Source organism: Delphinus delphis, chromosome 10, assembly GCF_949987515.2.
Source record: "Delphinus delphis chromosome 10, mDelDel1.2, whole genome shotgun sequence".
Taxonomy (NCBI): domain Eukaryota; kingdom Metazoa; phylum Chordata; class Mammalia; order Artiodactyla; family Delphinidae; genus Delphinus; species Delphinus delphis.
Genome location: NC_082692.2, coordinates 150,995 through 176,975, shown reverse-complemented (window position 1 = coordinate 176,975; position 25,981 = coordinate 150,995). Strand labels below are relative to the sequence as shown.

General features: G+C 48.3%; 1 protein-coding gene and 1 long non-coding RNA gene across 5 annotated transcripts in view; one reads left to right on the top strand and one right to left on the bottom strand.

The window, feature by feature from the left end:
- The window catches only part of DUSP22 (dual specificity phosphatase 22), a 47,334-nt gene extending 25,160 nt beyond the window's left edge, over nucleotides 1-22,174 (bottom strand). Inside the window, exons 1-3 of one of the 2 annotated variants that reach the window (XM_060023759.2) lie at nucleotides 21,701-22,174; nucleotides 9,799-9,832; nucleotides 5,648-5,730 (exon numbers count right to left, since the gene is read on the bottom strand). In XM_060023759.2, the coding sequence (XP_059879742.1) occupies nucleotides 5,648-5,730; nucleotides 9,799-9,832; nucleotides 21,701-21,721 (138 nt within the window). In that variant the 5' untranslated portion in view covers nucleotides 21,722-22,174. The remainder of the gene's footprint in view (nucleotides 1-5,647; nucleotides 5,731-9,798; nucleotides 9,833-21,700) is intronic. The other variant, XM_060023758.2, reaches the window with a different exon arrangement.
- Nucleotides 22,175-22,252: 78 nt separating this feature from the next.
- Nucleotides 22,253-25,981, top strand: part of LOC132432886 (uncharacterized) — an 87,277-nt gene continuing 83,548 nt past the window's right edge. For 2 of the 3 annotated variants that reach the window (XR_009521027.2, XR_009521026.2), the window contains exons 1-2: nucleotides 22,259-22,747; nucleotides 25,565-25,814. This is a non-coding gene — a long non-coding RNA (uncharacterized lncRNA). Of the gene's footprint in view, nucleotides 22,748-25,564; nucleotides 25,815-25,981 lie in introns of all 3 variants that reach the window. The other variant, XR_009521025.2, reaches the window with a different exon arrangement.

The window sequence follows — 25,981 nt, the reverse complement described above, 5'->3', positions numbered from 1 at the left end:
CACTTATTTATGTACATACAGGAATACATTATTGATATGCAATTTTACACAAAGGGGATCATATTGTGTATATTATTCTACAACTTGCTTCTTTTGCTTAGCAATCAACCTTTTCCAGTGCACACATGTAAGCCTTCCTCTTCTGTTTGAACTGCTGCAGTGTCTCTTTCACACAGGTGTATCCCCGCTGACAGGTACCCTTCTGCCGGCTATGTGGGTTGGCTCCAATTTTTTGCATTACAAACAGACCTGCAGTGAACCTCCCTGCCTACACCTGTGTGTACAGGACAAGGCATGTGGCTTTCAGCAATTCTCTTCCTCGTGCCAGGGGAAATGTGGCCAATAGCCCCTGTGACTTGAAGGTCATGGACAGGGGGGGCCTCAGAGTCCTAAGAGCTGAGCTGACATGGTCACCAGGTAGGCAGAAAGGCAGAGCTGGGTCTGCCTACGAAGCCTCCAGAGGAGGACAAGGTAACCAAGGTCTCCCTGATGAGTCAGAACACGGCCCCGGTGCCTGGAAAGCCCTCCCAGCCTTTCATGATCCGGCCACAAGCTCCCGAGATCCGAGAGGATGTCTCAGCCAACCTTCCCAACCTCGAGCTGCCCTGGCTGCGGCCAGTCTTCTTTTAATTGGTCGTCCACTGTCCGTGTCTTAGACTGTGCTTTCCTTGTAGGACCAGGCTTCCAACGCAGACCAAAGGCAGATGAAGCACCGCTGAGAGGTCAGCCAGAGAGTCACAGAAGAGTCACGTGGTTGCAGGAACTTAGCAAGAGGGAATTCTGAACTGGAGGCCACCCCAGCTGTGTATGGGAGAACACCTGCGCCTGCCCAGGCTTCCTGACAGTGGGGGGAGGGCAGCGAGGCTACGCTGCATTGACAGACCTCTGGCCTCACAGATCACTGGTGGTCAATATACCATTCTTGACACTGCTCTTCTTTCACACCCTGAAGTCAGCCACAAACGACCGAAGACATGGCTTCTCACTTGGGAGTGGAGCTTAAATGCACTCGGCTCTGAGTGTGTCAGCATCTGCAGAACCAGATCCAGGCCGAGTGCTGGGGAGACCAGGAAGTCCAACGCGGCAGAAATCCACTGCCCGCAGTGGCCTGAGGCCAGCTGAGGAGCTAGGCCATCAGACGGAGGTCAGACGGCCATTTGACGGCCTGCAGGGTCTGTCACAGAGCACTCACAATTCAGGGCCCGACAAAGAGTGCAAACGATAAGTATTATAGGAAAAAGAGAAGAATTCCTGAGGTTGGAGGTCACTGGGAGTGTCCTTCTCAGAAAAGGAGCTGGGCCAAGGTCTGAGGGAGGGTAGGACTTGGGTGGGCAAAAGAAGGGTGGAAGAAAGAAGTGGACACAGAGCACAGTTTCTCAAACTTCAAATGCCATTTCACACCTTGGACTAGGCTTGTTTTACATTTAGGAAGCCAACAAAAATTTTGAGGGTGAGAAACGGGGTGGGTCACCAGACAGAAATGCAGCAGGGGAACGAGGTCCCTACAGGAGCCCCTCAGGCTCTCAGCACCACTGTCCAAGCAGACTGGGCATCTCTTGGAGATACACACCTATATGTACAGACACATAAATAACAGTAAGTGGCAGAACCAGGAGAAGTGGTCAACTACACAGAAAACTAACAAAATTAAATCCTGAGTCTGGATAACTCAAGAAGATGTCTTTTGTGTTAAAGGAAATATAAAACAGAATCACCAGGAGTAAATGCTGGCCTATGAAAACATCCTATTCTTGAAAACGGAAACAAACGCTTAAATGGTTCAAAATACGAAAGTCACAACTTAAAATGGGAAGAATACGCAAGCCGAACTCAAGCTCAGAAAATCCTTGTGGCATCATGCATGCAACGCCCTGATTTGAATATATGTATATAAATGATTTGTTTTCTATTTAATCCTAAAATGTAAATCACTTAAACATTAAATTGTTTCTGTTATTAGCCCAGAGAAGGAATGAGAATACTTTTTAAAGCATTTTTGTTAATAGTGAAAAATAGTTGTTTCCTGCAGGTGCTCTGGTTAAATACCCAACATGAAAGATGAAACAAACTCTGAAATTTTTACATCAGAAAGATAGACTTCTGGTTCTTTTTTCAGAGGAAGGGAGAAACCTTTCATTGCTCAATATCACTTCCTCAGCACCTACGAACAACACGGGGTTTCTGATTGAAAAAGCACTGTCTTTGTGACACGAGTTTTCACCATCCCTCAAATCTGGAGCAACCAGTAGGCACTGAAAACACAGCCCACAAATAAAGAAACACTTTCAGCAAACGCAGGCCACTGCCCCACCCAGTCCTCAATGTGGAATCGGAGGAAGGGATTTTTCCCCCTTAGATGTCATGATTACAGATTTCGGCTTAATTCCTACTTGAAATTCATCTACATGGCAATGATTTCTCCCCCGGCTCCGCCATCTGCTAGCAGGTGACGGGGGCAGGCCGCCAGGTCTGGTTATGCTACAAAGGAACCAGGACACTGCTATCCTCCAGGCTGGGTCCCCAGGATCCATGGGGGATGAGCAGGACCGATGTGATTCCGTGGAGTCAGGGCCCCACCAGAAGGCATATCCTGGTACTCTACCAGCCAGACCGGTACCAACCAAATTTTCTAAATGCCCAGTTGTCTCCAAAGGCCCAGCCAAAAGCCCAGCACCGCAAATGCCTCCAGACTGACGTGGTAAAGGAGGACGCTTGTTCTCTGAGCGGTTCCCGCCCTGAGCCTGATGGTAATTATTAGTAACATGTATAAAAGAGTTACCGTGTGTATTTTGTTTTTTCACGGAGGGCTTCACCATGGCAGACACTGGCATCACTTTCTCTCTAGCACCCGTCCCAGGACCCTGCCTGCGGCAGGAGCTCAAGAGTAAACCATCCGCTCCCTGCCTTCAAATGGAAGAATTGTCTGGACAGGGGACTCGACGGTGTGAGGAAGGCATTCACAGAAAATAAAACAAAACAAAAATACTGCTAATTAAAAGTAAAGAAGAGCAAAACTCTGTGCTGGTGATGGTTTGGGGAAATAGGTATTTTGATATACTGCCAGTGGGGGTACTAATGGTACAACCTTTCCAAAGCTGATGTGCCAATATCTACTAGGACTGCTAGCAAAGTCAGAAGCATCAGTCATGCTAGAAGAGGACCAAGGCAGTGAAGCATTCTGGGAAAATCTCTGGCCTGGGAGAGAAGATGGTAATTGGAGCCCTGGACCGCTTTCCCTCCACTGACCACCTTGCCACAGCGTTCAGAGGATAAGCAAACCTGATCTCATCCACCAGAGAAGCACCTACGGTGCCGTGCAGGGCAGCAAGGCTCACAGAACCCCCGCATGGATGTGACAGGACTGAAACCTTTCTATTTTGGATAGTAACTACCTCCCCACTTCCAGCCCAGCCCAGCCCAGCCCAGCCCAGGGCTGCCCAGAGAAGGTTAGGGCCTGTTCTATAAACTTGCATGGCTTTGAAGATCTCAGAATGGGCACGAGGTGCCAGCTCCCTCCTCTCCTATCTCTTATCCCTCCACCCTTTATCAGGGCCCTGAAACCACCTGCCCTCTCACCTCATTCCTGCCCTACTTCCATCCAAGGATCAGGGCCAGCAAAACATGGAGCTGCTGAAACATAAAATCTATCCATTAATTCCCTACCGACTGCGAACAAGTAACTTCCCTGACTCATCTCAGGCTGGGTGAAATTATGGCTTCTGGACCTGAGTTTGAAACTTAAGAGAGACAACTGCCTTCATGCATCAGGCAGAGGGCTACACAAAGGTCCGGAGCTTCTGGGGCCCTGGAGAGCGTCCTCGACCCCAACCACTCAAGGCAAGCACGCCCGATCAGATAACTTTTGACGCCTCAGTTTTCCCCACCTGTGCAATCAGAGAATTTATCGTTTTAATTTTTAAACTAAGAATATATTCATGAATTACTTGTGAAGTTAAAAATGAATAAAGTAAGAGGGGCAACGTTAAAGTATGTCATGCTATAAAACGAAGGTCTAACCCTTAATAAAATGAAATCACAGGAAAGTACTCACTATCAAGAGAGGTAATAAAAGCACCCGAAGGCTGAAACGGGATGTTGCCAAATAAAAGCAGTCCCGTGGGGAAAAGGCAGTAGATCTGGTACCTGGAGGCTCGGACCTGTTTCCCTCCACTGACCACATCACCCCAGGGTTCAGAGGATAAGCAAACCTGATCTCGTCCATCAGAGAAGCACCTCCAGTGTCGGGCAGGGCAGCAAGGCTCACAGAACTCCCGCAAGGAGGACGTTCTGTGAGCCTGAAGATCTGGTATCTGACGGAAGGCGCAGTGTGGACGGATTCCGGGGCCGTGTTCCTACCTGACAACGTGTTGTGCCGACCAGGGCACAAGGGTGCGAGGCAGCCTAGAGGGCGAGGGTGGGGAGGACATCTATGCAATTTATTAAAATAAAGGAAACCTCAAGCCTCATCTTGTGATTTAAGAGGAAGTAAATCATGACCAGTTTACGTTTAACTTATCATCTAGGCCATAGCTTGGCTATATGTTTAATATAAACTACTGTTGATATATGAAAAATGGAGTAGCTATTTTCTAGGGAAATGTTAGGCTCCAGAAAAATGACGTTTTGTTGCTGTTGTTTCCAATAAAATCACGCTGCAGCACAAGTTATAGCACCTTAACAAAACCCACGAGCTGAAACAACAAAGGGAAGTGCAAGGTCAAACATCTGGAGAAAGGAACAGAGGTTTGTTCACATCCCACCGTCCTCTGTATGGTGATGTCAGCAGAGTCACTTATTACTCTATATCCTCATTTATTTGAAACTGACTGAAATCTGGCAGCTGTAATGGACAAGTAAGATAGATAAACTTGAAATAAAAATATATTACCTACTCTTGCATAATATGAATTTAAGTGTAAACTGATTGAACTAGGATTATTTCTTTCAGAACAAGCCACACCTCCCTCTCCAATACCCAACCCTAAAATAGAAAAACACATCACAACCACACTCGCATTATTTTCTACAAAGAGGTAGTTTGGGCTCTGTCAAGGCTAATAAACAGAAATATATTTTGCTCCCAGCCAACAGCTCAAACCGTCCATTAGGGTAAAATTGAAGATGCTTTTGGAATTAGTGTGAAGGCAGACACACCCTGTTTACTCTAAAACCTAAAACACAACAACAGCTTCTGCACTGACAGTCTGCGCAGAGAAGCCCCGGAAAATCTGCAGGGACAATTCACCCTCCATTGCCTTTATTTCCTAGCAAATAATTGAGCTTAAATGGAAAAAATCAGGAAATGAGCAGCCCGAATTCTTCTGGATTCTAAAACGGGAGATAATTTTGAAAGGAACTAAAACAGGTTTTAAATGTCCTTAAGGTCCAAAGGGAAACGTAGCATCAGCTTGTCCTCTGGCATTCAGCCAAGAGAGCCAAGTAGCTAGCAGCGTAACAGAAGGACGATCAGGAAGAGAAGGCGTCCTCCCGCCACGCCACGGACCAGGCACAGACGTGGCCCGAGTGCAAGATTAACACGGCCGGTGACACAGGGGCACAGCAGTGCTGCAGAGAACATGGCTGCTTCGTCAGTGCCCCCTGGACCCAGGAGCACAGTGCAGACACGCGTGCACCTCAGTTCTCTCACCTCCAGTGCTGGCCTGGCGCTGTCGTGCACAGACAGGATGTGTGTCACCTGGTTCTTGCTCAACTGCTCTGCATCTCTGGCATCTGTCACAGAAGAAAGAGGAGGACATTTTAATGTTTTCTGCAAGTGAAGTACTCCTTAAGTTTAGCCGGCAAAAGAACACAAAATGACTTGCATGTTTCTCTCTTAAAAATTCATAACTGACTAGACCAGAATAATCTAGACTTAGGCAATCTAGGATTATTGCTTTTAGGTATTCTGCAGATAACTAAGTTTATTTCTGATTGGCACATCTTCTGTTAAAAAGTAGTCATATAAAACTTGAAATATATTTAGATTAATAAACTTTATAATCATGAGTGTTACTGTTTAGAGGGAGTCACTTTGTAGTTGACACTTGTTAAGTTGTAGACCCTTAGGTTAGTATTTTACGTGAAACATGTAATAGGAAAGATGTTTCAAATATTTTTTAACTACCTCTTAATGATTAGTAATCTAAGTTAAAATTAAATACCAAAAAGCAACTTACTATATAAGATATAGGAATCTGCCAGACTTATCAACCCTAATGTCAAACACCAGGGAATGGCTCCAGATGCAGATAAGACTGTGGTTTATAACATCTACATTCACTTTATGGCAAAACTAAAAATGGAACATTTTCTGGAAATTCCAAACAAAATAGTCCATAAGCTATAAGTTGGCTATTAAATTATCTGCATATGACACTAAGGAGACACCAAAATTACACTCCCTTCCAGTGATCATACGTGTAGAAGAAAGTTGGAATAAATCCCCTCAAGTTGGAACTTCTGCTAATCTACAGAACAGGGCCCAGCAAGAATCAAGGAGGTCCGCTTCCCCTCTGCCCCTGTTCTGGCCTGGGGCAAGCCTTTGAAAATGATAGAGGGTAAAATGGACTGAAAATCAAATGTTTAATTATGATGTTTCTGGAGAATATTAATGACATGGGAAAATGCTCAGGATACGGTATTAGCGGGGGAGAGGGGGAGCAGGTACCAAACTACAAATACAATATAAACTCAATTTGTTAAAACACATAAAGACAAACACACACAGTGGGGGAAAACTGCTCTCAGAAATTAGCCCAAACGGTGATAATCTTGAAGAGGTGGAATTACAAGTGTTTTAATTTTTTTTTCTTTATAGTTTTTTTGTGTGTATTCAACACAGGTGGTTGTAGAAGTTTAACATGCCTATGAATTCCCTGGGTTTTTTTTAGAAAGGCAGACTCCTGGGCTCCAACTTAGTTCAAGGTCTATGGCAGGGCTGGGAATCTGCATTTCTAATAAGCCTTGGTGATTAAGCAGAAACTAAGAAACACCATTCTAAACATTTTGCAATTAGCATGTAACATTTTTAGAGTCAAGAGAATGATCTTTAAAAGTAATTTTAAAACGTCGGTTTTACTTTAAAACTCTCTTAACTGCCGCAGCAACCCCAAGCGCCTCCACGTCCATCACAGAGGACCCGGCCCGGCAGACCCTCCGCCAGCTACGCCAAGCCGGGGCTTCAGTGAGTTTTGAATTCGGCGGGAACTCAAATTATTTAGGGTCCCACAGGCAGGCAGACCCCACGTGTTCACCGAGGTGTGGTTTTCCAGTCCCCACCAGTACGTGCATTTTAGACAAGCGGTGAACCAAGGTCAAGCTGGAGCTGCTGGCGCCCAGACAAGGCGGGGCAGCGAGGCGTTCGGAGCAGCTGGGCGGGGTCTCCCCGCAAGGCACTCCAGGCCAGGCTCTTCCAGATTCTGACTCCACCCAGGACTTGAATTTTAAAGACTGTTTAAATATACGTGTTTTCCTTTTTTAAAAAACAGTGTTACTGAGGTAATTCACATACCATAAAATTCACCCTTTTAAAGCGTACAATGCAATGGGTTTTAGTATATTCAGAATTGTTTAACCATCACCACAATCTAACTTTAGAGTATTTTCATCGCCCCATAAATATGCTTTCGTAACACAGGTTAAGATAAACAACAACAAAAAAGGTGGTTTGGGGATAAAATTGTTTTCGAATACAACCACCCTTGATACCACAGATGAGAAAACTGACTGTTGGGCCCCAGAGAAAACAGAAGTGACTCCTGGGGACGCTCGTGCCCCTTCTGCTCTGCGCTCCTTTCTACTCTCTTGCAGCGCCATCCGTCCGCATGCATACGCCACCTTCGGATTACTCTTTCCCATAAGCACAGGCTCTGTCCACCCATTTACGTGCATGAGTGCTCAGCCAACACTATTGGAATGAAGACATTTATTCTTCAGGACTACATGTTATTGGTGGATGGCTGTCTAGAGCCATGGGCACCGTGGTAACGGTGTGAATGCAGCTGGAAGGTCGGCCGTGGGGTCATCAGCTAGCCCACATGCACGTGCACAAGCTCTCCCCGAGCACGAAATCTTTGGAGAACTTAGTCCTTTGCTGCTCAAACCGAGGTCTGGCAAGCAGCAGCCTGGCACCATCTGTGAGCGTGATGGAAACTGTTGGCAGGAGTATTGAATTTGGTTGGTATTTATTACAATTTCTGATTTGTAAAAATATTCACCCAGCAATTCTACTTCCAAGAATTTATCTTAAATTCTGTTGTTTTCAAAAACAAAGACATTCCCCTCTCCCCATGAAAGCGTTAATAATAATTCACTAAATAACCATAAAGATGTTCATGCATTCTAGCACCACTCCCCTACCTGCCACAAAGCACTGCTGCTTTTTCAGAACTACAGAGCTTACTAATTTAGGAACTCCAGGACTATTTTTAACATGTTCTAGCAGCAATTAGCAGCTGTCAGCTCACTGTGCTGAATTCTCTTTGAGGCCGGTTAGCTGCCCTCGGAGCCCAGGGGGAAAAAGAAATGAACATCATGCAGAGAAGTCATTGAGACTGTTTTAACAATCGATGTGAACCTGAGCTCACAGATTTAAGCAACCAGAAAACAGACAGGAGTGTGTTCTTGTTTGTCTGGGGAGCGAGGCGTGGTGAGGAGGGCCCTCGCCACCAAAACAGGAGGCTTGTTTCTGCGCACGTCCTGGGCCAAGTCCATGGATGACGCACAGTCCCTCTCCAGCGTGAGGGAGGCCGGGCTCCCCATCACACACACTCAAACGCCTCACAAGGTGGGGACCAGCCCCTCCCCTCCGCATGCACTTTGCTCCGTGGGTTGCTACTCACCTTTGCATCTACAGAGCATTTTGAGACAAACGAGCTAAAAATAAAAGGTCGGTAGCAGACAGCATATCAACAAACATTCAACAAGCTGCAGAGACATGTGTAAGCAGAAAAGTCAACACAGGATAAGAATAATCTGCTAGAGATGAAACTGCCACTTGTTTTCCCCAGGTGATTTAAAAAATGGGTTTCTGAACATTTATTAATAACTAGAAAATAAAAGTGATAAAGATGACAGACAAGTTACATGGCTGCTAAATGTGCCTTTTAGCCATCCTCTTTTGATAACAGAGCTCCAGCAAGCGTGCAGAGTTAAAAAAGTCAGAGGTCAAGGTGGAATCTGCAGGGCTCCACGCCACTCTGCCAGCCATTGGCCAAGGTGTCGGGGTACAAGGACCAGAGCACAGTGGTGGTCACGTCCAGAGCAGACTCTGGATGATCTGACGTCTACACCTGGACTCCATCATGCGTGAGAGCCTAAAGGTAATCTTTAAAACAGTGAACTCACCACTAGCAGGGGCGTCCAAGTGTCCGTCCACAGGTGATGGACAAACACAGTGTGGTCCATCCACACACTGGAACGTTGTTCAGCCTAAACAGGAAGGAAATTCTGACGCAGGCTACAGAAGTGAATCAACCGTGTTATGCCCAGTGAAATAAGTCAGTCACAAAAGGACTAATACGGCATGACTCCACTCACACGAGGTCCCCAGAGCCATCAGATTCATAGACAGAAAGGAGGGGTGTGGTTTCCAGGGGCTGGGGTGGGGGATGGGGAGTTAGTGTCCAATGGAGACAGATTCAGTTGGGAAAATGGGAGTTCTGTGGACGGAGGGTGGTGACGGCTGCACGACGGTGTGAATGGACTTAATGCCACTGACCTGCACGCTTCAAAAGAGGTTAAAATGGCCTATTTAACAGTTTACATATTTTACCACAATAATAAAAAAGGAGAACTCACCTTTGAAGCTGCCGATATACAGGCCAGGCAGGATCTAGGGGGAGACACAGACCAGACGCGAGTGTTACAGGCCCGCGGCTGACGGCATCTGGCACGAGGCGGGGCCCTCCAGGAGGTGGGAGCGCAGCCCAGGCCTGTGCCCACCACACCCACCTCCCAGCACCTTCCCAGGTGGACAGCATGGACGACAAGCATCCTTGTCTCCAGGGCTCGCCAGTGCTCGCCGGCTTTCTGAGTCCAGCCCCACACCAAGCGCTGCCAGCATCCCCTCCACCCGTCCTGCCTGCCCGCCCCCCGCTTCCCCCTCTCCCACTCCTCTCTCAGCTCCAGCAAACCCACCCTCTGCAGTCTGAGGCTTCGCACATGCTGTTCCGCAGCCAGGCAGCAGCTCTACTCCCGCTCTCCCTATCCTTCAGGCCCCGGCTCCGACCCATGCCCTGGGGAGGCCTGTCCTGAGCCCTGCTTCAGCGCCCACCGTCTTCCCCTTGCAGTGATGCTGTCATGGACGTTACTAGGTGGAGGCCTGTCCCCTCTGCTGGGCTGCACACCCAGCTCCCGGCCCAGGGCTTGGCCCGTGATTACCATTCAATAAAGAGTTGCTAAATGAATGAAAGAACTGTCTAAACGGGCACGTTAATAAGAACACACATTTGCTGCAAAACGTCTACTTCTAAGGCAGTGGTTCTCAAGCCCGCCTATCCACCAGAACCAGCGGAATCTATTAAAACTTCAGGTTTCTGGGAAGCCCCCAGCCCCAGGCTCCACACAGAATGATTCAGTAGACCTGAGACGGAAACGGGTGACTGTAATTCTCACCTTAAAGCACCCCCACTTTGCAAAACACGAAGCCAATTCCTGTCCTGCCAATACCCTGTATGGAACCTCTGAAATCCAAACATGGACACTGCTTTGGAAGCTACACCACGCATATGATTTCCAAGTGCCCACAGCACAGTGGCCTTGGGGACACTTCAGTGCAACCCCTGGTGCCCTGGCGACACCCTCACCAGCACCACTGCCACACACACCTCTCAGCCCCATCTGCTTCACACTCTCGGTTGTTTTTTTCCACTTCCACTAAGAAAGCTGAAAGCAGCAGGTAGTAACGTCCTTCACGTGCTTGGATTCCTTCAAGCATCTTCCTGACAACCAGCTGCCTGCGAAAAAGTCACTGTGGGGATCTACTGGGACACAGCAGTACTGGGTCCAGGGTCAGCGTCTGTCATGGGGGACCAAAGAACTAATCGACCAAAATAGGACACTTGTGAGAGTGAAAAGAGGTACTATTAATAATCTAGGACAAAAGGCAAAATCCAGAAGTGACATCGTCGTCATGGAGACATGTGGTCACTCTGGCTGACTCAATACCCGGGCAGGCAAAACTGGCTTGGAGAGTGCCCCAGGGGACTGAGAGAGTCACGGCACTGAGGCGGGCAGGGTTAGCCCTGGAACCAGGAAATGGAAAACTGCCAAGGAACTAAAACACTTGACAGGTCTTTCTTGAAACATAATCAGTCTTTGGGATTCTCCTGGGAGGAAGGGTGGAGTAAACAGTTCACCATTCCTGTTTTAAAACAACGTAAGAACAATGCAAGTTCACCTGGGAGACGCCTCGAACTGATGCTCTCTGGCAGCTCTTGCCTGCACAGAGCTTTTTCACGTGTCATCTGCGCTTCTCTAGGGTCTCTCCTATCTTCATTAGATACTCAAGGGCAAAATCATCACCCAGCTCCTTTGACTGATGGGGACACAGACTTCCTCCCTGACCGAACTTCGAGTCTTCTCCACCTGGCTGGTCCTTGGCCAGATTTAGCCAAGAACCCTGCAGAGCCAGGTGTCAAGCGCCCACCCGCTCTTGGTATCAGTCAAGCCCCTCTTCCTCCACCCTTGGCTCTGATCAAGCTCCATCAGTGATTTCCACCCACTCCCTCACCTGCCCCGGTTGCAGTGGGAGTGGAGCTCCATCTCCCACTTGTAATGGTCTTGAATAGAATCATCCTTGCCATTTCCAATGTGTCAAAATTATTTTTCTTTCCTAACACTGACCACAGCAGTCTCCCAATTCATACAGCTGACAGTTACAATGGACCAGAACACAATCATGGAGCACGTTTGCTTCCCCAAAGTTGCAGAATGCATCAGAGTGGCTGAATGGTTTCCTGAGTTCCTGTCACACACGGGTACCCTCTGGGCACTCGGGATACAGTGTGACCGAGAGACATGGCCCTGCTGGTGTCCCAATTCCCTTGCTGAGTTGCTTGCCTAGGGAGGGAAGAGGCGCCTTGACCACTCTGGGGTCCCCGAGGACCTTCAGGAGGCGATGACACTCAGGGGCCCTGATGTCCAAAAGAAGCGGGCTGGGAGAGAGGCAGGACAGGCAGGGGGCGGTGGAGACAGCCAGCCCTGAGAAGGAAGGCCCGTCTCTCCTGGGAGCAAGCGTGAAGGAGGCGAGACAGAAGGGGCAGAGGAGGGGCAGCCGCTGCAAGTGTTCAGGCTCTAGGTTAAGTGCCACTGAGATGCTAGGTGTGTGTGGCTGTTAGAGAGAAGTATTTTTATCTACTGTATCTGGGAAAGATCATGATAAATATAAAGGAATGCTTTCCTTATTGTGCTCACCTCTGGCAGGGGACACTGGGGGCTGGGAGGTCTGGAAAGACCACTTCTAGATTTCCGTTGGCACTTTCACATATCGTGCACATGCATTACTTCAATTTAGTTTTTCCAGAAAGTCAAGTGGGGTTATTTGGGGAAAAGATTATGGCCCAGTTTTGCTTTTCTTCTTTGTACTTCTACTACCTTCTCTACTAAACATAAGTGAATATATTTCATATTATTTTCAAATAAAATAAAACAGGGGCATGAGGTTAGCTCATCTCTGGGCTCTACTGCTCTCGAACTGATTGTATGTTCCTTGAATCCATCCTTTGGAACTCACCTCCAGGGCGTCTTCCAGACCCTGCACCCCATTATCCTCCCACCCCCACTATTGATCCCACCTGTCCCCTCACGGTGTCACCTTCTCCCCGTCACCCAGAATGAAAAACGTGGAGCCCCCTCCCAGCTACCCCTCCCCTTGGTAGCTCTCAGTGAGTTACCAAGTCCCATCACAGCCCTTGTCCCTTGGTTGTGAGGCCAAGGGTCCCAGTGCAGAACCTCACAGGCTACAGCAGTAGCCACTGAACTTCTCTGTCTCATCAAATTAATTTCTGAAAGCCATATTCTCATTGGGTCATTTTCTAGGTCAAAATGTTTGTTGGCAAACCCTTTCCCAAGAAAATGAAGGCCAAAACTGAAAATGAGCTGAGAATTTCAACGTGGCTTCCTACCTCTAAAGGATTCCCCACTTCTCTTCAATCTGCAGTCAGGCCAGATAACCCCTATTTTCCCAACATCCCCTCCTGGTTCCACCTTGGAACATCACCTGCTCTGCTCCCAATACTCTCTCTAAACAGGGAAGAGATGCTCACTCTTTGGGGTCCCTCATCCCATGGGTATGTTTGAAAATTATAAACCCTGTAATTGACAGTTATTTTATTGGTTTCCTAGCCTCTGAAGCCCTTTCCTGTGTTTGGAGAATCCCCATCCCCACTCTGGAGTCTTAGTGGGAAGCAGAGCCCAGCTCTTCCTACGTAAGATCCCCACTCCCATTTGCCTTCCTGCTACAGCAGGGACATGGGACATAAGTGCAACACGTCTCCACGGCTCCTCCAGACGAAGCCAGAGACAACTCAGAGCATCCTCTCTTGCAGTAGGGCAGGTGGAACACGCAGGACCCACTGGCAGCAGCAGTAGCATCTTGGGGCAGCCGCAGAAATGCTCTCACCAGACCAGTTCTAGGATCTGCTCCTGGCAGGTAGCCTAAATCTGGTTCTCCAGACTTCCCAGCCTTCTGACCTATTCTACCTAAAGGAGTCACATTTGGGTTCTGTTGCTTACAACCAGGGACCCTGATGTTGGCCGTTGAACCCAGAAAAACGCACAAATGCAAATGAACTGCACAGACCTTCAAGCAAGTCACAGACTAGCAAAGCCCCACCCACCTGCAAGGGCAGCCCCGCGGGCGCTCCAGGAGCCAACCGGAGACGCCTCCCTCCTCTGGACACCACGCCTGCCTCAGTCAGCACTAGCTTCCACTCCTCCACAGATCCCCAGTTAGTCCGCGCCTCTGCGCCCTGGTGCAGTGCCTTTGCTCAGCTCCTGCCTGACCTACTGCAACAGCTCTTAGAGTCCTCCCTGCCTCTGGACTGGTCCCTCCAAAGGATTCCTCAAGCCTCCTTCAACACACTAAAATCTCCTTAGCGCTCCAAGTAGCTATCAGAAATTCGACACCTCAGCAAGAAAGACCTTCAAGGATGGAGGTTTCTCGGTCTTTAGCCTCCGCCCCATGCCTGGCCAAGGTGATGATGCAGAGATGCAGGCCAGGATCCCCAGTTCCAACATCTGGGTTTTATGGGAAACAGCCCAATTTTCAAATACTGTCAACTGTATGTTTTTAAAACCTTAAATACTGTGATAAATAAAACATCTGTAGGCTAAGCATGGCCCATAGACATCTAGTTTATGACCTCTATCTGCTGCCTGCATCGTATTTGTGAATATGTTTTCTCTAAACTTGAGTGGTTCTCCACTGACTGGTAGATACTTAAGTAAATGTTTCTTCAACAAACGAATGAACAAGTAGACAACGTGAGTCAGGTGGGAGGGGGCCAAGCAAGGAAGAGAAAGATGGAAAACCATGATGAGTGAGGCCTGAGAGATCAAGCTTTACCCCTTTCTGCTCTGGGAAGTTTTCTGTTCAGGGCCAGTGGCTCTGGGGCTGGTGTTAAAGGAGAGCGGCTCCCAGAAGAGACCCCGGGGCAGAGCGCTGGCAAGGACAGAGGTCTGAACTTAGCAAAATCAAGGAGGCAACTTACCAAAAATCATGTACGATGCACATTTTACATGCACTTAAATATCTTAATCATAAGGAGAGGACAGAGTTGCGCCAGTAAACTTTTAACTCCATTTTCCAGACTAGGAGAACAAGCTACAGGTTCAGGGGCTGGAAATAGAGAGCAAATTGCTCAATCCCAGTTTCTGTAGTTCCTTCCATATAAAATTACAAAACAAGATCCAGGAAGGCTGGAGAACTGGCCATTGCCAGGCAGAGAAATTACATTTTTGTTTTCAAGGAGAAAAAAAAGCCCGTAAATATTTAAATTTCTATACCAGTCAGCCTCAGTTCAAACTTAAAACTCAAAAAATCTGACTGGTTGACTCCCCTGGTATTACTGTTGCTGGTAAAGCCGTAAGTGCAGAGAAAGAGAAAATGAAATGAAATATTTTCCCAGCAGGCTCATGGCTCCTCTTGGCCCATGGGGGAGGCCAGGGAAGGGCAGAGTGTGCATCTGGGACAAAGCGGCTGACCCGTGAATTCATGGAAAGTCTGAACCCAAGCCAGAAGCAAGAACACAGGGGGAGTGAAGTTATCACCACACAGTGAGAAGTAAGGATAGATCAAGGAAAACGTCTGTAAATGCCACGTGGGAATGTTCTACGGCTCTAAAAGAAAAGTAGAGAATTGGTCCCAACCATCCTTGGGCCTTGGAAACCATTGTTCTTTCCCTGTGCTGAGGATGTTCATGCCCCATCATCCACCTGGGTGGCCGCTTGTCACTCAGGTCTCACATGAGGTAACAGCTCCCAGGGAGATCTTCCCTGACCATCAAACTCCCTGGCACCCTCTGTCACATTACCCTGTTTTATTTTCTTTATCACGTTGATCAGTACCTAAATTTTTTTCATTTGTTTCCTTATTTTTTTGATTGACCTTAAAGCAGGGGTTGTGTCTGTCTTGTTCCCTGCTGTGTCCCAAAAGCCAGGCCCAGAGATGGGCACATGAAGTGATAACCACTGAATAAAAGGTGATGAAACACACCACAAAGGGAAACACTCTCTGACATTCTGCTGGTCAAAAATGATCCTTGTTTTCTACTAGAACACTGTCTGGGAGAGATAACGAAGGTTATCCCGCAGAAACCCGGCCTGCCCATGGCTGACGGCTCCTCTTGGTCAGCCTCCTTCACAGCCACACTGTCCTAACACTGACCACAGACACATGGACAAAATCAAATCCTTCGCCACAAAAAAGCACTTGGGCACAAAACAACATTGCTTCTAAGACAGGAAATATTTTAAGTTTATTTTTTAAACATTTTTCTTAGTACTTCAGGATGCCATGGAATCTGAGGGCACCCCCCAAACAGATGTAAGATCAAATACCTGATCAGGTAGCAGTACACGGTCACGGGGCGGGGCATCTTAATTCTTCCTAGGTTAGAAAGGACTCTGTGGGCTTCAAAGCCAGGGGCGACGGGGAAGACTTTGGTGGATTCCCTGAAGGTCTAAATGTCACAGACTTTCTTAATGCCATTTGGCCATGAACTTAACAGTTTGCATTTATGAAAGGAAGAATCTGAGAATACTCTTGTGTGCACTTAGAACAGTGCCTTAAGCATCTATTTCTTTAAAATGAAATAAAACTGTAATGTTGAGAAGAAAAAACATACAAGGGGTGGTGTGCAGAAGACAGAAACCACCAGCATGGAACCCTGCATCCGCCAGGCCCACAGCCACGCCACCTGCGGCGTGCTCCCTCCTGCAGGACTCCTCTGTAGGCTGCCTGCGACCGGTTTGGGTGGCAGGGTCTCGTCTTTCACGCTATTTCCCACTACAGGATCTAGCATGGTGCCTTGACAATAGCAGGAATTCAATAACCTAATTTGATGAACTGGTGAATGGACAGACGAATGAGCTATGAAGGTAGCCACATCGGGTGCTCCGTTGTGGAAACAGCAGCATCTAACAGCACGAGGACGTCTGACCTTCCAGCCCCTTCCCAAACTAAAACCATGCTTCCCAACCTTTTCAGCCTTATTCCACCCTCTGATAACGATTCAGTTCCATATCACACAGGGCTCGGGAGATTGTGAATGGAGAACCCCAGGCCAGTGGCTCTCAACTGTAGTTTTACCCTCCAGAGGACATCTGGCAGTGCCCAGAGAAATTTCTGGTTGTCACCATGAGGGGAGAGTGCTACTGGCATCTAGCGGGTGGAGGCTGGTATGTTGCTCACCACAACGCCATGAAGCCCCCACTGGGGTCCACATCAAAGAACGATCCAGCCCCAAGTGTCAACAGTGCAGAGGTTGAGGAACGGGCTATGCCTAGGGGGACGTATTCTCCTTGCTCTTTGCCCTTGGACTATACTCCTTTCTCAACTGTACTCCCTTGTCTTCCTAAGAAGAGAAGTCATCCTAAAACAGGTGTCAACCATATCTAAAGCAGATGTCTTCGCTGTCACCGTTGATGGGAAAAATCCAAGAACACTAATAGCAGTGCATATTTGTACTTCACAGTTTGCAAAAATGTCTTCTAATATATTCTCATTTGCTTCTCCCAAGAATCTGTGTAGTAAATGGGGGAAGTAACATTATACTCATTTTAGAGCCAAATAAGGAGACTAGTTAAGCAAACCACCATCCCTGTGGATCAAGGGCAATAAAGACATTGATGCTCAGAAACAGAGTGGCTTGTTCAAGAACACACCCATGCAGGAGCAGAGTGGTGGACACCACAGATCAGGCTTTCTGATGGCTCTGCCCCCTCCTTCACAACAGTGGTCTTCTCATAGAAAAGTGATGCAACAAGCTAAGTGTTTGCCTCCCGCTGCCATGAGCAAGTTGCCCATGAAATACTGGGCAGCACCTGTTTCCACCAGGTAGGATGCTTTCAGGGGAAACAGGGCAGTGAGGAACGAAAAGGCCGCCAGACTGGGCAGCTGTGTGCTGGATGAACTGAACCAACGCTGGGTCCTTACAACCTGCCCGAGAATGGTAATGCTTCAGCCCACTTTTAGATCATTAGTTCAGGTTGCTCAAGATAAAAACATGCACATTTCTCTAATAGAATGCTTGGCCAGAGAGATTAGATTTTTGTTTTTAATGGGCTATTATAGTACTTAAGACTAATAAGATGAGAATGAGGACTTTTCTTTATAGGCCCTCCCCCAAAAGATTTGGGGGTCAGACCTTTGAGAAAACTTCGACTCAACTAGGAATTTTCAAAGGCTCCACAGAAACACATTTGCTTGCAGCAGCCTGTTTAGTTTGACCTAATCCTACTAGAGACACTTGCTAGACTGGCCTTCAGCAGCAAGGCGGGGCAACCTGCATGACGCCAAGAGCTAGGCCACCTGGCTTTGAGTCCAGGCTCTGCCACCCACCCAGTGGGTGACTCTGGCCAGGTCATCTGTAAAGCAGGGATGAAACTGGCAGCACCTGCTTCGTGGAGTTGTGGTGGGGATTCAATGAGTTACTCCATGTGGTGAAGTCTCAAAACAGGCCTTGGCACACCGTAAGTTCATCAGTGACTATAATTTTGGTCACTTTAGAGGATCTATTTGGAAACTGCACAAAAAACAATGAAAAAATAGTTGTAGTTGCCTGACTTAACCCTCTCCTCCTTATATCAATATCAAACATGAAGGGAGAGAGGAGAAGGCTTTTCCTATTTTGCAACTAATTTGGGACTCCGGGGAGCTTTTCTCAGTGTCTTCGGAAGTCACTTGGAATGAACTGGTATTCTAGTTCAAAGAAAGACTTCCACTATCGTCAACATCAGTGGGAACTGGGTTCAAAACCCAGTTCGGCCACTTCCTAGCATTAGGACCTTAGACATGCTACTTTCTGAGTCTCCATTTCCTAATCAGCACAGAGAGTAAGATAAGACAGACTGACTCCTAGGGCTATAGTGAGGCTTAGATTTTATAAACTGCAGGCACATTGTATGAGGCTCAAAAAAAAAAAAAAAAAAGATTACAACTGCTGTATTCTCTGTTTCCTCACCATCTTTTATTTTTTTTTTTTTTGTGGTACGCGGGCCTCTCACTGCTGTGGCCTCTCCCGTTGTGCAGCACAGGCTCCGGACGCGCAGGCTCAGCGGCCATGGCCCACGGGCCCAGCCGCTCCGCGGCATGTGGGATCCTCCCGGACCGGGGCACGAACCCACGTCCCCTGCATCGGCAGGCGGACTCTCAACCACTGCGCCACCAGGGAAGCCCTCCTCATCATCTTTAATTGGCCAGAACACAGATGTTTCTTCCCCTAACACTCTCCAAGTAGCATGCTGTGTACACCTAACTGAGATGGGCACGACATTCTGCCACACAGGAGACTGGGGGCGTATTGATGAGGAGATCCTCCACGAGGACAAAGAATAGAAATAAAAACTGCTGTATTCAAAAACTGCTGCATTGTTTAGTTCATAAGTTTCCTTTTGCCAAGGATGACCGACTTTTGTGAGACTGGAAATAAATCTTGTCCCAGGCACCTCAGGGCACACACACACGGCAAATAAAGTTTTCAGTTCCAAAGGCACTGCGTTTTTATCTATAAATGTTCTTAGAAAAGCATTTCTACAGCTAGCACCTTATACTAATTCCACTAGGTCTGCAAATCAACCATTCTTTTTTAAAATTTTTAACAGAAAAAATGAAGCCTAGTTCCAAGTCACACACTAACACATGAGCAAATTCTAATTAAGGCTTTTAATTTCTCGCTTCCAGCAATCTACTTTGCCACTAAATAACCCTGCAACCTAGAGCAATTCTTCAGATCTCAGCTTAAACATCTGTTCTCCAGCATGATCCTTGGCCTGGACCGAATGCTGCTTCTAGGTTGTGCTCATCACATCTAGTTACCCGACTCTCAGGAAATTGCCTGTCATCCTCTGGAGCCCTCACTCCTCCCCACCTTGTGTTTGTTTTCTCTCTCTTTCACACACACACACACACACACACTCACACACTCACACAACCCGTGTTGTGTAATACAGTAGCCATTAGCCACAGTGGCTTTGAGTACTTAAAATGTGGCTAATCCCAAATGAGATGTGATTTAAGTATCAAATACACACCAGACTTTGAAGACTTAGCCCAAAAAACTATATACAAACCATTCTAAGAGTAACTTTATCATGGTTAAATGTTGAAACAACAATATTCTCAACATATTTCAGTTAAATATATTATTAAAATTAGTTTCTTTTTACTTTTTTAATGTGGCTACTAGAAAAATTTAAGTTACATATATAGCTCACATTATATTTCTATCGGTCAACCGCTGGTCTATACTGAAGGTTCTGTGAAAGACCTCTGTCTGTGTTTTTACCATTGCACCTCTCCTAGCCCCCTCAACCAGTACAGCACCTGGCTAATGGTAAGTACACAGTAACAATTCGTTCATTTAATGGTGTCTCTAAATCTGTCTGTATGTATGTTTCCCCGTCTCTACATTGGAGATAGTGGCTCTATGTACAATATAAGATGGTCATGAGAATAACATCATCAAGAAATGTAGTGCTTTCTTTGAAAGGTAAAAATCATGCTATGAATATGACTGCTTTTGCTGAAAAGCCTGCAATTAATTTTGAACACTTAGGCAATGATTTGTATGCCTAAACACGTTCTTTGAGTTATAATAGAAAAATATTACAAATTAATGCTGAAAGAGGTGGAGAGTGAACACCTCAAGGGGAAATAACTGTAGGAAAAAAACAAAGTAAAGCTGAGGTGTGACCACAACTAATGGGAAGGCAAACAGAGCCCACAAACTCACAGAAGCCCCTTCATTGTTCTGTTTGCATTAAAAAAGCAGAAGCGTGTGGTGCTGACGGATTCCAGTGCTAATGGGGACACACATACTGCGAGTACTTATCCAAGAAAGAGAGTCTCTTTCCACCCACCCTTCCCACCAAAAAAGCCCTCACAAGGAATACCATTCTGGTTACCAAAAAACCTCCGGTACGCAGGCCTAAACCACACAATCCCCTTTTATATAAACTGAGTCTCCATGACAGTGAACTTGACGTGGCAGGTGAAGAGTTAAGTGGGTACCTTTCCTACCTGCCTGGACTGCTAACACTCCAGCTGAAAGAACCCCAGGGCTGACAAATCAGCTTTATACCCACCCAGCAGGGAAGCTGAAAGTGCGCGGAGACGCTGGTGAGTGGAATACACCGGGGAAGAGAAACAGACCAGAGACTAATCTCTGATCCAGGACCATTTCAAAGACCCGAGAAGATGAGGGCTTTAAAAAAAAAAAAAAAGTTTTGTAAGTCTTTTCTTTAAACCAGAAGTACCAGATCAAAAGCTCCTTAACCTTGCGTTTGACATGAATACACCCCAAGCAACTCTCAACTGTAAGAGCTGGAATCTGGTCCCCTCCACCGGCAGGAAAGGCACAGACCATCCCACGGCCTCGGAAGAAGGGTCTGGGGCGCCGGAGAGCAGAGCAAGCCGGGTTTTCTATTCTAGAAGGCACAGGTCGCCCTGCGCAGAAACCACGCGATCCGGATAAATCAGCTCTGAATCTGTGCTCTCACCACCCGCCCCCCCCCGCCCCCCAGGGAATTAAAAGCACCTCAGGATTTAGGCCTCTGTCAACTTTTCTGTCCACAAGAAAAAGTTTTCTGCGTACACGGAAAAAAAAAATCTGGGAAGAGGAAATTACGGAAGAGAAGACACTTATCTACTCCACTTTAGTAATGACGTGGGTGGTGAGGCTTCAAGAGCCGAGTCTGGGGGTGAAGGGGAGGGGAGAAAAGGCAGAAACCACAATCCTTGTGAGCTCAGCCCAAGTCGGGGCAGAACAAGCGCCGGCGCCGCTAAAGGGCACGGCTAGCTCTCAGCCACAAGCCGGAAGCGGCGGGGCCCGGGGGCCTCGCAGACGCAGGCACGCGGCGGCCCCCGCCTCTCGGGGGCCCGGGGGCGCGGACGGGGCGCGGAGGGCTCCCCTCGCCGGCAAAGCCCCGCGCAGGCAGGCTGAGGAGTGGAGGCAGAGGGCAGGAACGAGGGACACGTTACCTTGTTCATCCCATTCCCCATGGCGGCCGCGCGGTCTAGCGCCCGGGGCGCGGCGGCAGGCGCACTGAGGGCATGTTGGAGCGGGCGGGGGAGCAGCGGGAGGGCGGGCAGGGGGCACTGCGCGCCCGCAGCGTAAACAGCAACACGGACCGGCGGCGCCCAGGCCTCTCTGTCCGCTGCGCTCCTGTCCCCCGCGGCCCCCGGGCTCCCCGGCCGCCGGACAGCGGCACAGGCGCCCCTGCGGGAAGGGGCTCGCGGCGCCCGCCCCCTCCCGGAGTGAGCCCGGCGCCTGCCACGCCGGCCCCCGGGACTTGTGGACGCGGTTCCTAGGGGCCCGGCCGGGGCGCTGGAATTATGTCTCCCGGGGACCGGGGTGCAGGGACATGACTCCTGGAAGCGGGGGCCTCCAGGATTCTGGCTACTCGGGGGCCCGGGCCCAGGGCGCACGCGCACCCCCGCCCCGACCGCCGTCGCCCTGCGCGTTCCGAGACGGGGCGGGGCTGGTGGTCACGCAGGCGCAGCCCCTACCCAGTGAGGCGTGTCACGGGTCGCTCCCCGGGGGTCAGGGTCACCAAAACTCCGGCAGGCCTTTCCCCGGGGCCACTGGGGGCCTGTTACCGGCAGTCGCCGCCCTGCCTTGACTGCCTGGGTGAATCAGGTGCTAATCGAAGCCTTGGTCTTGCAGGCTCCCCTGCCTGGGTTTTCTGAGTGCTACCGATTTAGTCCGGGTGGGGGGATTCCTACGGCCCTGCCGCGCCCACGAAGAGCGAGAAGGCTCACCCGGTGGAGAAGGTGGGCTCGGTGACTCATCTCTGGGATGACCTAACCTCCCGACCCTGGCGGAGCAGATGTCCGGATGCCAGACGTCATACCGTGACTTTGGACGGCCAGTGTGCCCCCTTCAGATTGTAAACTGGCTCTAGTAGTTGCATGGGTATGTTGATACAGTTGCTTCCGGAAAGCCCCTTTCTTTGCTAAGCAACACGGTAATGTCTGCGTTGTGGTTCTGCCTGGAGTGGAACACTTTCTAACCTGTAGCAGAATTGTGTAAGTATTCTGTCACCCTTACTAAACTGACTTCTTCCCTGCGGACAGAATCCTTGACCTAGGCGTTTAGCCGTTTCATTTTTATACCCTCAGCAATGCCCTGCACATCGTGGGTGCTTGATAATTATTTGTTAAATGAACGGATGCCTCATTCTGATACGGCCGGGCTCACCTCCGATGACCTCATTTCATCTGCTCCTCCTTTCCCGAGTCGCAGCCACACAGACTTTCTGTGTGTCCCTTGAACGTGCCACCCTTGGCGCTTGATCTCTTGACCATGGCCTTGAGCCTTTGTGTGGGCTGTGCTCTCCACCCAGCCGTCTCAGTCCCTAGCTGGCTCTTCCCTTCAAGCTCCCAGCCCAGATGTCACCTCCTCAAAGAGGCTTTTCCAGACCACCCGATCTAAAGGAGATTCTCCAGTCACCATCATATTACCCGGTATTGTTTTCTTCATAGCAATTAAGATGAGTGGACATTCTCCTATTTATTTGCTATCTATCTCACTGGAAAGCATCCTGCAGAGGAAAAGGACCTTGTCTGTCTTATTCACTGCTGCAGCCACATGGCCAGGGACAGGGCCTGGCACAAAACAGGTGTTCAGTAAATATTTGTGGAATAAGTTCACAAATTCCAGAAGACTGAGGAAACAGTAGTGAGGCTCTAAGGAAGGCTGACATTTTGAAAAGAACTTGCAGACTCCATCTTAGTCATTTCCCTCCTTGTTGATGTCTTCTGGGCCACAACAGGTACCAGAGCCCCACGTGTAGGAAGCCCCCCTTGGTGTGCACCCAAATTGTCCCCCGTGGGTAGGATAGGACCCTTCCTATCCCTTGCTTCTGGGGTGTTCCTTCCCCACCACCTTCACTTCCTCTTTTCCCTCCCCCTCCCAGTCACCTGGACAGCCCACCTCCTCTGCCCCTCACCATCATTACTTGTACTGCTTTCCTGCTTATAGACAGCACAGCATGGTTAGTGGGCTGCCTGGGGAATCCCAAGACCAGCCTGTGTCCCTAAATCTCAGAGTGCTATTGGGCAAGATGATCAGCTTTTCTGAACCATTTTTTTCCTCCTTAAAATAGAGCACTGGACTGTGAATTTTCAAAGGTCCTAGCCAGCAATCAGTGAACGACTTTTATTTCCCTCCTCTGCTTGTGCTGTCGTTGCTTCCATTTCAGATGAACTTTCGAAAACATGAACAATTCTTGAGTTAGTATCTGCCCATAAATGACAGAGCCACACCCAGTTTTTCTTCTGCCATCCATTTGGAACATTTTCTTTCTCTTATTCATTTCTTATAAACTTATTTTTCTAGCTCAGACCATCTGCTTAACAAGCTCTCCTAAGCTCAGAACCAGCTATGGTGTGTGCGTGTGTGTGCGTTTGTGTGTCTGTATTTGTGTGTGTGTCTGTGTCTTTGTGCGTGTGTGTGCACGTGTGTCTGCATGGGTGTGTCGGGAAAGTTTTCCACAAGGGACTCTATCTCCCTGCACTCCCGTCCACCTTATCCTTGAAGCTAACCCCAACTCTCTGCATCATAACCCCCAAATTATCATTGTCATGTGTTGCAATTCTGTGACTAAAGGAAAGGAAAAGAGAAAGTCTGATCCATTTTGACATGTCCTGGTTTTCTCTTTTAATTTTCATAGCACCACCTCAGAGATTTTCAGGTTCAGCTCTCATGCTGAACAGGCGACATACTCATTTCCAAGCTCCTTCCTGTCTTCCTCTTTTATTCTTCATAGCTGCTGATAATGGAAAGAAGGGAGGGAAGAAGACCCCTAGAGGAAGCTGGAGTAGAATCTATTTAGAATCTCTTTAGAGTCGCGTTTAGAGTAGAATCCATTCACTTGCATTCTTATTCGTAAAAGTGTTAAGGCATCATAAGCCTAGTGGAATCTCACTCCGTGTAAGAGTTTTCCTTCTACTTTTCTTGCTGCTGTTTTCCTGTGTCTCAGCACAGCCAACACCACACATTTTGGCAGCAACTCCCGAACAAACAAAGCTTTCATGTGTGCACAGCGCGGAATGGTTACCAGGCACGTGGCCAGCAGGGACCATACGCATGTGGTTGAGGATAACCAGTTAGTGGTGTACTGAGTGAGCAATAACTTTGAACTTTAAGGTGGGAGTGTGTAAAAGCCCACAAGCAGAAGTTCAGCCATTAGAGCCACAGCCAGGTCATTACGGGTGTTGCTGATAATTCGGAGAATTGAGATCAACCTTGGCCCAAGTGGGAAGTAGTGAAGCAATCTTCCTTGGCCTTTTGAACATACTGCAATCTGGAGTGTCTCGGCCTCAGCACTGCTGACATTTGGGGCTAGATCTTTTTTTTTTTTTCTTGTGGGGCTGTCCTGTGCGTTGTACGATGTTTAGCAGTATCCCTGGCCTCTGCTACTGGATGCCAGTGGCACCCCTCTGTCATGATGGTCAGAAACGTCTGCAGCCCTTGGAGAGCAAATGCAGCCCCTGCCAGTGTTGTTTGTGCAGTGGGCGCATAGGGGTGAGATCTTTTAGGGACGAGATTTCTTTCTCTGTGTGCCTCTTGCCCTCTCTCTTTCTCTCACTTGGTAACCACTTAAATGTACACTAATAGGTGATGTTAGCCCTCTGCAGAATCCTCAGGCCACACGGTCAAATTAGAACAAATTAAGAACAAGAGGTTAAGGTGAAGAGCTAATCTAGCCAAAACATGACTGAAAGTTAAAAGAAAAAGCTAGAACCTAATGAATTGTGGAAATAAGTAAAAAAAAAAAAAAAAAAAGAAGAGTCTATAACTACTGAAGCAAAAGCACAAAACATTTTTCTCTGCTTCTCCAGAACTGTCCAGAAGGAGAATGGGTATCCAGTTGAGTGCTTGGGGCCTTGCCAAGCAGTGTGAGCACAAGGATGGCCCCTTCAGTGACCTCAGCGTTTGAAAGGCCACTGATTTCCAGCCTCCAAGCAGTCTCCTGAACATGAACTTGGTTTCCTTCTTCCACTTAAGAGGTTTGGGGACCGCGGATCTCAGAGCACTGACAACTGGAGAGTGTGGCGTCAGGGGAAAACAGCAGGAGGAACGAATACCCAGGTAGGTAAGCAGGGTAGAGAGACGTGGTGGAGAGTCTGGGAGGAGGTAAGTGGAGAGACGCCAGCAGGCATGTAGTTGGGCATCAGTCAACTACGTTGACATGTAGAGCTCCCAGCTGGGTTGGCAGGGGCAAGGCCTGCCCAGTTGTGGAGGAATGGAGCTGTGAG